At 40.4% G+C, this 13,205-nt stretch overlaps 1 protein-coding gene across 1 annotated transcript in view; it reads right to left on the reverse strand.

Annotated features, from left to right (window-relative positions):
• Positions 1 to 854: 854 nt before the first annotated feature.
• znf1035 (zinc finger protein 1035) overlaps positions 855 to 13,205 on the reverse strand; it is a 29,025-nt gene continuing 16,674 nt past the window's right edge. Inside the window, exons 2-3 of the mRNA XM_080040253.1 lie at positions 9,877 to 9,939; positions 855 to 9,790 (exon numbers count right to left, since the gene is read on the reverse strand). Of these exons, the coding sequence (XP_079896379.1) occupies positions 1,495 to 9,750 (8,256 nt within the window). The 5' untranslated portion in view covers positions 9,751 to 9,790; positions 9,877 to 9,939 and the 3' untranslated portion in view covers positions 855 to 1,494. The remainder of the gene's footprint in view (positions 9,791 to 9,876; positions 9,940 to 13,205) is intronic.

Genomic DNA, 13,205 nt, shown 5'->3' on the forward strand with positions numbered 1-13,205 from the left:
CATACAAGGACATTTCCATGAATGTAAGTTGATATTTACCAATAATAACCACACAACTGTTGTAAAACACATGCTAGTGAATTCTATATTAGATTTTTGCAGATATGTCTGAATGAAGTAAAGGATTCATAATATATATAATAGTACTGTGCAAAAGTTTGAGGCACGTGTGAGAAATTATGTAAAAAAATGCTTTCAACAACGGAAGTTTTAATAGTTATTTTCATAAATTGTAACTTATTTCCACGTCGGAGGTATGGCTTTTTGGCTGCAACTCTTTGATTAAGAACACTTCTGGACAGACTTGTCCGGACAGTAGATGGGTGGGTGAACCTTGGCCCCACTGGTTTCTGCCAGATCCAAGCTGATGGCACCGTTGGGCATATTCCATTATTTGTGTTATTCTCCTGCTGCATTAAGTTTCCTTGGCCGACCGCTGTGTCTACGATTCTCAACGTTGCCCGTTTCTTTGTGCTTCGTCAAAAGAGTAGCACATCTTGAAACCCCGTTCTGCTTTGAAATCTTTGTCTGGGAGAGACTTTGCTTATCCAGTATGAGCACCTTGTTTGCTCACTTAGCATTTTTTTTTTAAATGAATGAAAATAAACAATTTTTATCATTTGTAAGTATTCTCAGTTTACAGCAGTTTTTCACACCTGCCTTAAATTTTGCTCAGCACTGTTTATACCTAATGTTAGCTCCAACTTGAGTTGGTGGACCTTCAACTGTTTTGGTTAAATGAAGTGTCCAATTTTATAACATACCAATTTTCTCTTAGTTGTGCTTTCTAAGCTACCCCCAAAAGTACAGAGAAATAAATCAAGAACCACAGATATATTTTAGAGTTGAATTTACTCCATAATTGAATGCATCAACTTACATCTCTTAAGAAAGTAACATCCATGGGTTGTGAGAAGAGTATTCAAGTACAACATATTTTTTAACATATGTACAAAATTCTTGGATATCATGAATGCCCATGATAAAAACAGGGAAATGGTAAGCTGAACCTTACAAAAGTATATAGAACATGAATAGTTCCAGAAAATCCCCCTAGATTAAAATGACCAATTTTAAATCTTTCATATTAACACAACTAAGAACTCTCTCAAAATAAATGTCAAACAAAAAATGATCATGTATGGTCAGAATATTGAGCCTTTATCCAAGACATTTCATAAACGTTGTATCCCATCATGCTTTTACCGCATCAATCACACAGAATATCAAACAACTTTACACAATGTTATCATACACATTACCAAAAAATAAGTGGCTAGTTTACTGTATACAAAAGCCATTATCAGAAGTTTAAACTGTACAATAAAAATAGGAATTGTGGAGAAGATGCCCTGTCATAGTAGCATGAGATAAGAGTATGCAACAAGGGCCAAATACAAATTGGAGCTACATAGTGATTACAAGTGGAGGCACACAGTCAGATGTAAGGCATGAAAGGGATCAACAAGTTTTTAAAAGATAAGGTATTAACCTTTACTGAAAGGATCCAACATGAGTCTTTTGATGTTCCTCCAGTAGGTGAGGAAAAGCAAAAGCTTTATCACATTCTGTGCACTCATATACAACTTGGCCTACATGACTTTCTTGGTGCTGCTTGAGAAGAGACAATTGGCTGAAGGACTTGTAGCACATATCACAGCGGTATTCTCCAACTTGTTTTTCAGCATGCAATCTCATATGCACAGACAGATCTTCTGCTGCACTGAATTCGGCATTGCACTGGGTACATCTGAGATTGCTTTCTTCCAACTGAGCTGTGTTTTGAGCAGTACTTTTTTTACGGTGCCTTTGCACATGCTCTTTTAGGTACCGCCTTACAGCAAACGTTTTTCCACAAAGCTCACACTTGAATGGCTTCTCATTTTGATGCTGTTTGTTTTGATGCTCCAAAAGACCACTTTTTGAGAAAAACTGCATTGAGCAAACAGGGCAATTGTACAAGTCCTCTCCGGTGACATCGATCTCCTCCTCCTCTGCTGCTGCTTGATAATAATTTGGAGGGGATTTCTTATCTGATGGATGCGAGTATTCAGTTTCCATTACTGCGTGCTGATGACTGGAACAGCGGTGCTTGCGGAAGGTATCCCTTCCCAAAAAGGTAAGTCCACAATCTGTGCATTCAAATTCAGTAGCTGACGTAAGGTGACGGCGCTTATGTTCTTCAAGTTTGTTTCCGGAGGAAAATGTAATCTTACACGTTGTGCATTCAAATTTACCTTCAGAATGTGTGGGGAAATGACCAATCAATTCACTGGCCCCAGCAAAACACTGATGGCATACAGGACATATGAAACTGTGCGAAGAACCTCCTTCTTTACTGTCAGATTTACATTTAAGTTCTGCTCTGGTATCAACATGGCTCGAAAGATGGTTGAGGAAGTGTTGAGATGAGGAAAAACTGTTGTTGCATTGATTACATTGATATTCACAGCTAGACCAGGATTGCTGATGGGTAGTCTTGTGCTTTTGCAAGTGAGATGCATGCAGAAAATGTTTGTTGCAATCTAAACATGAGTATGGTCGCTCTTCGGCTGCCACGCAACCATGCTCCGAGAGCTCTTCTGGGTCTCTGAAACGTTCACTACATACGCCACAGCGATATTTAGGCTCCTTGATGAGCGTTGATGAGCTATCAGAGAGTGTAGCAGACTTTTCATGTTCTTCCATTGAAACTGAAGATGGGTGACGGAAACCTGACTTGGAGTGGCTTTTCCGATGCTCAGCTCTACTACTCTTGGAGAGAAACACACGACTGCATATATCACATGGGAAGTTCTCTTCACGGTGGGTGGACATGTGTTCTGCTAACTGTGAGGGTCCTGGGAAACTGAAGTGACATTTGGAACAACGGTATGGACGGCTCTTTCCATGAGTATGCTTGTGGTTACGAAGAGCAAAAAGAGAGACGAAACCCCTGCCGCACGCCTGACACTGAAATTCAGACTTGTGCATTCGTTGGTGCTGCTGCAATTGGGATGCCTGGAAGAAACACTTGCCACATTCTGCACATTCATGTGGTTTTTCACCAAGGTGACACCGCTGATGATCCTCAAGACTTTCTGAAGTTGGAAATGTCTTGCCACACACATGGCATGGAAAGTATGGTGCAGAGTCCGAATCGGTGTTCTCACTTCCATTATTTTCATCCTCATCACTCTCACCATTTGTACTGATTTGACTGCTGGATTTTTCTTCAGTGAAGCCCTTGTCCTGTAAAGTACTCCCATGATCTTTCTGCTCTTTTTTATGCCATTTCTTATAGTGTCTTGCCAGTGATTTTTTGAGTGAATATGCCTTTTTACAGAAAAGACAAGTAAATAAATCCTTTAGATGGTCTTCAGAGTAATGATTACTTAAAGACGGTCTTGTCCAAAACCTTTGATCACAGATCTTGCAAGCAAAAGGTCTGTTTGGGTCATGACATGTTCTGTGGATTTCAAGATCAGATAAGGTGTAAAACATCTTGGGGCAGTTAGGGCAAGAACATTTCTTCGTAATTCCATGCATTCTCATGTGTTTTTCAAGATTTACTTGACTAGAACAAACCCTCCCACACTTAGAACATGCATTGCGCTTTTTATCTTGTTCCTGTCTTCCATGGTCTTCAAGGTGACTAATGAGCATTAAGCCATCTGTGAAGCTCTTATCACATTCTGAACATTGGTACTGCACAGCTTTCTTCTCTTGACTTGAGCTGTCTTGAGCTTGATTTCCTTCTGCATTTTGTAGGGATTTGTCCATTAAGTCCTCTTTGCAGGAGAAGTTGGTCTGCAAAACCCCAGTACCAGTTCTCTTGGAGCTCTCTTTGAACAGTAGAACAGAGTCATTCAGTGCAAAATCAATTTCTGCTTTTACAGGGACTTCCAAATGTTGGACTGTTTTAGTCTCTGAAATATGTCCCAATCTACATTTCCTGTGGTGATTACGGAGAAGATGCTTATTCCAAAAGCCTCTCTTGCATGTTTTACAGCTAAAAGGAGGCTTCACTGCATGAATACGCATATGACCAGTTAGTCCAGCTTTATTTGCAAAGAGCATATTACACTCCAGGCAGGAAAATGTTTCGAGGATCTCCCCGTCAAGAGCCTTATCTAGTTTACAGATTAAATTAACACCACCATTAAGCTGTTCGTCACAACTCTCATCCAATGGCTCTTCTTTGATGTTTGGTATATTTGATAGATGGTGTTGTAGCGGAGCTGTAGACACCGGTGGAACTATTGTTTCCATCTTGTGTGCATTTATAAAATGCTCTTGGAGCTGTGAAAATAGCAGAAAACGGGAACTACAGTATGCACAGGAAAAGCCTTTTGGTGGGCTCTGAGAGGTTGCCTGTTTGCTCTGGCAAGCACTTGACTGTGATAAGCTTGGTTTTAGTGCGCCACTTTTTTTGTCACAGAGCACTTTAGTTTGAGGATTTTTGTGGCACTTTTGTATATGACGCTTCACATAATCCTTCCTTATAAATCTCTGACCACAATTATCACAGGCATATGGCCTCTCTCCTGTGTGCAGACGGTTGTGCACCCTTAATTGCCAGTTGTTTCCAAAAGCACGGGGACAATAACTACATACATGTTTGTTCTTTTTGTTTGAATAAGGCTGGATCCTCTGGAGAACTTGTTTTCTCGCCGCATAAAGTGGTTTTGTCACTTTTTCTGTGGGTGGATTAGTTCCTAATCGAGGAGAAGAATGTGTTGCTTTGGAGACCTTTCTGCTGCACCTCTTCTTGTGAGCTTTCAGGGTTTTTTCATGAGCGAATGACGAGCCACATTTTGTGCACTTGAATAATTTTGTAATATGGTACATGGTGTTATGTCGGGAAAGTTTAGACTCTGTTGGGAAGCTCCTTACACAAACTTTGCAGTCAAATGTCCCCTGCTTTTCAGCAGACTTAACGCCAAACTTATTTTGCCAACCCTTGCCAACATCATCTAAACTGATTTTGGGAATACAGATCTCCAGTCGTGTTCTTTTCCCTTTACAGCGAGTCTGATGTACTTTCAGATGATCGTACCTTGAAAAGCAGCTCTCACAGGCTTTACAGCGATACGGCTTTACTTCATTATGTGTCAAGATGTGACGTCGCAGGTTTTGTGATTTCATGAAAGTCTTGGTGCAGAACTTGCACTTGTACTCATTTTCACCTTCTGCTTGGGGCTTTTGTGCTGCATCTCCGAGAGTAGAGATGTTTAACAATCGTGTTAGAGTATCACTTTTGATTTTTGACTGTCTCTCTTTGTGAACACCATTACAGGAAGCTTCATGCTGCAAGCACCTTGTCTGGCTTCCATATCTGTGGCCACAGTGTACACATGCATAGGGTTGCACACCAGTATGTGAAACCAGATGTCTCAAGAGTATCGATCTGTACCTGAACCTCTCTGTACAGTGAGGGCATTTAAACTTTAGTATCCTGGTTGCATTGGACTGTAAAGGAATTTGATTAATTGTCTGTGAAGTGCCCTTACTTAAATTGCCACCAAGAGATGACAAGCCAGTGTCGCATTCTTTAGCCCCTTTGCATTTTTTCTCATGTAGACCTAATTTTGTAAATCCAAAGTACTGTTGACATCTTGAGCAAAGAAGCAAAGAGTTTGTCTTGTGGCCTCGATGATGATTTCGTAGTCGTATTTTCCTAGTAAACACCCTTGGACAATAGGAACATGTATGTGACCCCACTGTCTTAGCTTTGGATTCCATTGTGGCAAGAAGTTTGGTTTTGGGAGGCAAACACTTTTCACGGTGAAGTTTAAGGTTAAAGTCCCGGTAAAACTGTTGTCCACAGTCAGTGCAGGAAAATGGTTTGTCCCCAGTATGAATAATCATGTGGCGCAGCAAATAGCGGCGGTTATTACATTTGCGTTTGCAAAATGGACACTGGTTAGATGAGGACCCAGTTATGTGTGTTAGACAATGTTTTCTTAACACTTGGGCATCGTCAAATACCTCTTTGCACAAGGAACACTGTAGGTGCTTTAAACCACTCTGCTCTTTGATAGATTCCAATGGCCTCTGTGGTTTTAATGGTGGTCCCTCTTCAAGCTGAGTGCCTTTGTTTTCTCTTTTTTTGTGGGCGTCTAGATGTCTTAGGAGATATGCAGGATACTGGAACTGTAGGTGGCAGTCTGGGCACTGCAGCTTCCCCCTTTTAAGATGTGAGCTTCTGTGTTGGATCAGTTCTCCAATAGTTGAACAAATCTTTTTGCATACAGTACACTGTATCCTTCTCTGATGGACGATTTTATGACTGATCAGATGGGCGCGTTTTTTAAACCCCTTTCCACATTCCAGACAGAGGTACGGTCTTTCACCTCGGTGACTGCGCTCATGTTTCTTTAGTGACTGCGATGTGCCAAAAAGTTTGTCACAAAAATGACAGCCAAGGGCAAGACTGCCATTTGTATTGGCTGCGTTTAAGTTATCTTTAGCCTCTTCAGTCTTTGGACTCCTTGAATTTGCAGGTTTAGTTGTAGAGAAAACGGAATTCCGGTACCTAAACATTTTGCCAGTAAGTTTAAACATCTCATGTTTCTTCATGTGTCTGTACTTTCCAGAAGCATGACAAAAAAGAGCTGGACAATGGTTGCATTTGTAACTGGGTATTTTCTTTGGGGCTTCCAAAGCTTGGGGCGCTTGTTTTTTCGGCACAATTTCCTTCGATTGGGGTTTCCTTTCATTTCCCCTTGACTTTGTTTTTTGCTCAGTTTCCTTTGCGTTTATTTGTTCAACCTTTTGCATTGATTGTACCCTGTCTTTTGCAAGCTGATTAAGACAGTCTCGGAGGCAATTTTTTTTAATATGCCTATATCGGTTGGATGCTAAAGTGAAGGTAGCATAGCACAAAGGACATTTAAATTTACCACGAACTTTTCCTTTGCCACCACATATTGAATCTCTGACACAGTCACGCAAATGTCGAGCCCTGTTGTAGATGTACTTGAAATGCCGTGGGCAAAGAGGACATTTATATTTTACTTTCATTTCATTCTCTGCTTTTTGACTTCTCTCACGACTGACGTCTGTGGTATGCTGACCTGACCAAACTGCCAAACTCTCTGTCTTATGCATGTTGCAGAACTGCTTTTTGGCCTTCTTTGCAGTTAAGAAGTCTTTACCAGATGCAATACACAGGTTAGCTTTGGCGATGTCAACCAGCTTTACATAACATTCAGGCAGATTTGCATATGGTTTGTTCTGTACCAAGTCCTTGTTTGGTGTTAATTTAGTTTCACTTATAACATCATCAGCATTTGTGACTGGAAGTTCTGGTATCTTGCATCTACCGGGTATAAGCTTGTGTTTTTTGAGGGCACCACCCTGGGAAAAATACAATCCACATCTTTTACACTCATAGGGCGTTTTGCCAGTGTGAGTCCGCATGTGCTGGATGTACTTAATTCGTATTGAAAATTTGAGATTGCACTTTATGCATTTGTGGGGCCCAGTACGTTTTCTTTTGTTCAATAGGCTGGAACCAGAAGACAGCTGAGGTGTTTCTGTGATTACTCCACACAAATGTTTTTTTGCTTGTTGATTCCTTATCAGGTAGAGATTACAAGTCTTGCAAAACTGGAAACGTTGTACTGAATGGCAATGATAGTGATGTTCAATTAGATGATCTACACCCTGGGTTGTGTGATGGCAATCCGCACAATGATATGAGTTACTCATTCCATTTGCTGACTCTATTGTCTTCAATATTACAACAGGCTGCAGGTGTTTTCTCAATTGTATAGAGGATTTTAGTTGAGGTGCTTGTCCTTCTGAATGATTCATGCTTTTACTGTCAGGTTTGGCCACAAAAGTGTTTTTCGATTGACTTAGGTAATGGTTTGTTTCATCAATGTCACATGAGTCTTCTCTTGACAGAGGTTCACCATAAAGCACACCAAGCAAAGATGATTCCTCTGTAGATATGTCCAACTCTTCAAATGACTCTCTTGCATTTTCAGCAAAATTTCCAACAAGACCTTCGGATTCTACGGGCACAGAACTTTGCTGTAGTGACTGGCACTGATCTAGAGAAGAGGTTGTATTTTTATTCTCTGCTGGACTAACCAATTCTTTTTCAACACAGCAATTTATATCTGTATTTGAGTTGTTTGAGTGCAAGCAGGATTCTTTACTTCTAGAAACACTTTTTGTGTAATTGTAACTAGTGTCGATAGAAAGACTGTCACTTGTGACACCAGGATCATTAGAATCTGGATCCGAAGAAGTACTTGTATATGTTTTCTTTTCTTCACTTGTCCAATCATTACCTAGTTGGGGATCTGCCTCTGTGATGGAGCTACCTGGCTGTATGCAGGATTCTGAATGACTTGCAACACTTTGATCATTCTTATCAGGGGCATTGCTGGAATGGCAATCCCTGATTGTAGTAGGGCAACCAGAAATATAATCCTGAGCTTCACTTTCACAAGACTTATATTCAGATAACTGTAAATAGGATGCAACATCATAGCCGTTCCTTCTCAAGGTATTAGTGCATTCAATTGCTTCACTAGTAGCATCGGACACCTTGATACCAGGTGGATCTGATGATTTAGAGGCATTTGACATAATTTCTTTCTCCTGAAAGTCTTTTTCCAAAATGTCATTTTGACAATCAGTAGAGCTGGAATTTTGGAATTTCTGCTCATCACCCGATTCTTTCCTTTTTCTCCTTAAGACTCCACTTTTGTGTTGCTTGTCCTCACTCATATCTCTATCTTGACCATCTGTGGCGTTGGTATTATCATGTCCCTCTTTGTCTTGGTAGATGGATTGCTTCATTTCCTCACTTCTGATTTTTTCATCTACGAAATCTTGTTCATAATCAAAAGTAGTCATGATAGTTGGATCAGTGTCAGTTTTCTGCTCCTCCTCCATGCCCTCTGTGTACTCCTCTATTTCATCACCAGTCAAAGTTGCATGGCCACTTATCAAGATGTTTGAATTATTTCCTTGGGTGACATCTCTCTCCACATCCTTGTTTTGTTTCTGATCTTGACAACCATCATTATCATTTATATTCTCGCCCCATGTGGTTGTAACTATGTTAGAAGTAGTTATCGCCATTTTAGAAGAAGAAGAGGACTGATCATGATTTACAGATTTTTCGTGGCACAAACTCTCAGTGGGAAACGCCATATTTTCAGTCTGAGTGAAAAGCCACTCTGGTGAGCTGTATTTTGAGGTAACAGTAGTTTTAGGTTTTGGAACTGAATTACTTGCCATGAATTTACAAGAGGGCCTTGATTCACCAACGTCTGCATCCGAGGAGCTACTGACATCCGAATAACCCTCAGGAAATGATGTAGCTAGCATCCCACAGTCTTGCTTTAGTCCCTGTAGGTCTGTTCCAAAAGAGGAAAGAAAAGATCCTGATTCTGTTAGTCCATCGTTGGCAATATCGGACATATCACTATTTTCACATCCTGGCATGAACTCTTTTCCCATTTGTACGGCATCAGCTTGCCAAGGAGTTTCCTTGTAGTATCTTTGATAAACACAGTCGGAACTTGAATTTCCAGTACTGGGATTTGAAAAGTAGTTTGGGTTAAAGTTTGAGTTTGTTGCAGGGTCTTCATGTGAAGAAACTGCGTTGGGAAATTCATGATGTCCAATAAAGTTCTCTATATGCTGGGAAAGATTTACATCTGATTCTGATGTCCTTCTCAAAGTGCTTGGATCCGATGATAGAGGTGGAATGTTATGGAAGTAGGAATCCCAACCATGAGCCATTATCTGCAAGGACTGGAAGCTAGGGCCACTTTACCCAATCCTGAAAAATAAATAAACATAGAATTACAAACAAGTTAAAAACATTATCATATAAAAGATTAGAATAATTGATGAGAAGAATCTGACCTTTTTTGGACATATAAGGACTAGGGCAACTCAGGATGATGTGGGTTACATCTGAATGGACACCTGGAAAATATATATGCATTAACTAACCGTATATTTGTGAATATTTCACAAGCCACACAATAAATATTCAAGTACAGCCCCCTCCATAAGTATCGGAACAGTGAGGCCAATTCCTTTATTTTTGCTGTAGACTGGAAACATTTGGGTTTGACACAAAAAGATGAATATGAGACAATAGCTCAACATTTCAGCTTTCATTTACAGGTATTCACATCTGGATCTGATACACAACTGAGAAGATATAATTATTTGAAAAGGAACACCACATTTTTAAGCAAGCAAAAGCATTGGAACAGATATACTTTAAATAAATTAAAGTGAATAAACCGTAATATTTTGTCGCAAATACTTTGCTTGCAATAACTGCATCAAGCCTGTGACCCATTGACATCACAAAACGTTTGCATTCTTCTTTTGTGATGCTTTTCCAGGCTTTCACCGCAGCCTCATTCAGTTGCTGTTTGTTTTGGGGGGTTACTCCCTTCGGTCTCCTCTTTAGCAGGTACAATGCATGCTCTATAGCGTTTAAGTCTGGAGATTGACTTGGCCAGTCTAAAACCTTCCATTTCTTGCCCCTGATGAACTCCTTTGTTGTTTTTGCTGTTTTTTTGGATCATTATCTTGCTGCATGATGGAGCATCTTCCAATCAGTTTGGTTGCATCTTTCTTTAAATTGGCAGACAGAATGTTTCTGTAGACTTCTAAGTTCATTTTGCTGTTGCCATCGTGTTACTGTGTTGTTGTCAAGATGAACCTTTACCAAAGTGATGGAAAGGCTAAAGTTTGGAGAAAGAAAGGATCTACTCATGATCCCAAACATACAGGCTCATCTGTGAAACACGGTGGAGGCAATGTCATGGCTTGGGCTTGCATGGCTTCTTCTGGGACGGGCTCATTATTCTTCATTGATGATGTAACACATGATGGCAACAGCAAAATGAACTCAGAAACAGTTTAACTCAGTTTACAGAAACATTTTGTCTGACAATTTAAGGAAAGATGCAACCAAACTGATTGGAAGATCCTACATCATGCAGCAAGATAATGACCCAAAACACAACAAAGGAGTTAATCAGGGGCAAGAAGTGGAAGGTTTTAGACTGGCTAGAGCATGCATTTTACCTGCTAAAGAGGAGACTTAAGAGAGTAACCCCCTAACACAAACAACAACTGAATGAGGCTGCGTTGAAAGCCTGGAAAAGCATCACAAAAGAAGAGTGCAAAAGTTTTGTGATGTCAATGGGTCACAGGCTTGATGCGGTTATTGCAAGCAAAGGATTTGCGACAAAATAGTAAGTTTTATTCACTTTAATTTATTTAAAGTGTATCTGTTCCAATTAGAGCTGCAACGATTAATCGACGAATCGATTACTAACCGATTATTAAAATGATCGCCAACTATAATCGATTAATCGTTTCGAGTAATTTTTTTCATAAAAAATGTCCAAATTCTCTGATTTCAGCTTCTTAAATGTGAATATTTTCTGGTTTCTTTAATCCTATTATGACAGTTAACTGAAATATCTGTGTGTTTTGGACATAACAATACATTTGAGGACGTCAACATGGGCTTGGGAAAATTGAGCAACATTTTTTCACCATTTTCTGACATTTTACGGGACAAACCACTAATCAATTAATAATCGATTAATCGAGAAAATAATCGACAGATTAATCGATTATCAAAATAATCGTTAGTTGCAGCCTAAGGTTGCCGCGGTGTGGACATTTTCATACCGAGTAATACACGTGCGTCAACACCGGTGTTACCGGTAACACCACCAGACAGGGTCTTAAAAAAATTAAAAAAAAATTAGTAGGCGTCACCGCAGATTTCAAGAGAAGACGGTCCGTCGACTCTGTAGGCGCTTACTTTGATCTTAAACATTAGATCGCACAATTTATTCTTGAACAAAACAAATACTTAGTGTTTGTAGATCATTTGGTTAAATTATTATGCAATTTGTTCAATATGAGCCACCGTACTGTGTTGCCTCATCGAATCAGAATGACTGGTGGGCTACTTCACTTTTACCTGTCTGTAGGCTATCAGAGCCATGATCGGAGCGCAGTTTATTGAATGCTTGGATTAAATTCACTCGTTTAAACTCGGTGTGATCCTTGACTCATACCAACCCATATGAACTTTCTACAGTGTTGTCAATACTGTTGTTATCAATACTGTTGTCGTGCACTTCGAGGTGTGTCGGTGACGCGACGTAATTTCAGCTCCAAATGTTTTGAGTGAAGCTACCACGGGTAGGCCTATATTTGCGGCGTGATTTCCACTGGGGACTTAACATGTTCTCTCCCCCCCACACTTTATAATTCATATTTTTTTCACCGCAAGCTGTCGTCGACACGGAGCAGCAGCACAGACAGCCTGCCGCTGTGTAGGCGCGGGTGTGTGTTACCTCCGGTTACCTCCCGTTGCTGAATCTTCAACAGTTTGCAGACTACCTAGTTTAGCCTACGTTTTCAGGTTCCCTAGTATTGGGGTTTCATCAAAAATATTGCCAAATAGGCGCGTTTGCTTTGGGCTTTGAAGCCAAGTCCTCCGCCATCGTCTTATAAACTCTCTACGGGAGACTCCGCTGCTGTGACGCGGCTCTGCGCTGCACGGAGCGGAGCAGACACTTTCAGTTTCATTGTTTTTTGAGTAGCCTTATTATAACTTAGAATTTAGAGTAGCCTTAGACATACTAGTTTTTTATTTAGCCGAATGAACTGCCGCCGTCACGCAAAATTTAACAAATTGGCTTTTATGTCTATTTTTTTTTTAATAGGCATATGCCTAGACTATCCGGTGTTGCTCGGTGTTGAGGCTCCCACCGGTGTGAGCCTCAACACCGAGTAACACCGGTAACACCTACTACCGCGGCAACCCTATTGCAGCCCTAGTTCCAATACTTCTGCTCGCCTAAAAATGTGGTGTTCCTTTACAAATAATGATATCTTCTCAGTTGTGCATCGGATCCAGATGTGAATACCTGGAAATGAAAGCTGAAATGTTGAGCTATTGTCTCATATTCATCTTTTGGTGTCAAACCCAAATGTTTCCAGTCTACAGCAAAAATAAATGAATTGGCCTCACTGTTCCGATACTTATGGAGGGGACTGTATGTTCAAAATTAAATCTATCTAGTGCTGAGCCTGTTTGGCATGTGCCCATGCTGCATCCCATGCAGGACTTTGATGCGCGTCTACGCACACTTTTACTGTAGCTGTTTTCCTAAGCACCGATACAATAACAGTACGGACCATGC

Source organism: Ammodytes marinus (assembly GCF_949987685.1).
Source record: "Ammodytes marinus genome assembly, chromosome: 13".
NCBI classification, from domain to species: Eukaryota; Metazoa; Chordata; class Actinopteri; order Uranoscopiformes; family Ammodytidae; genus Ammodytes; species Ammodytes marinus.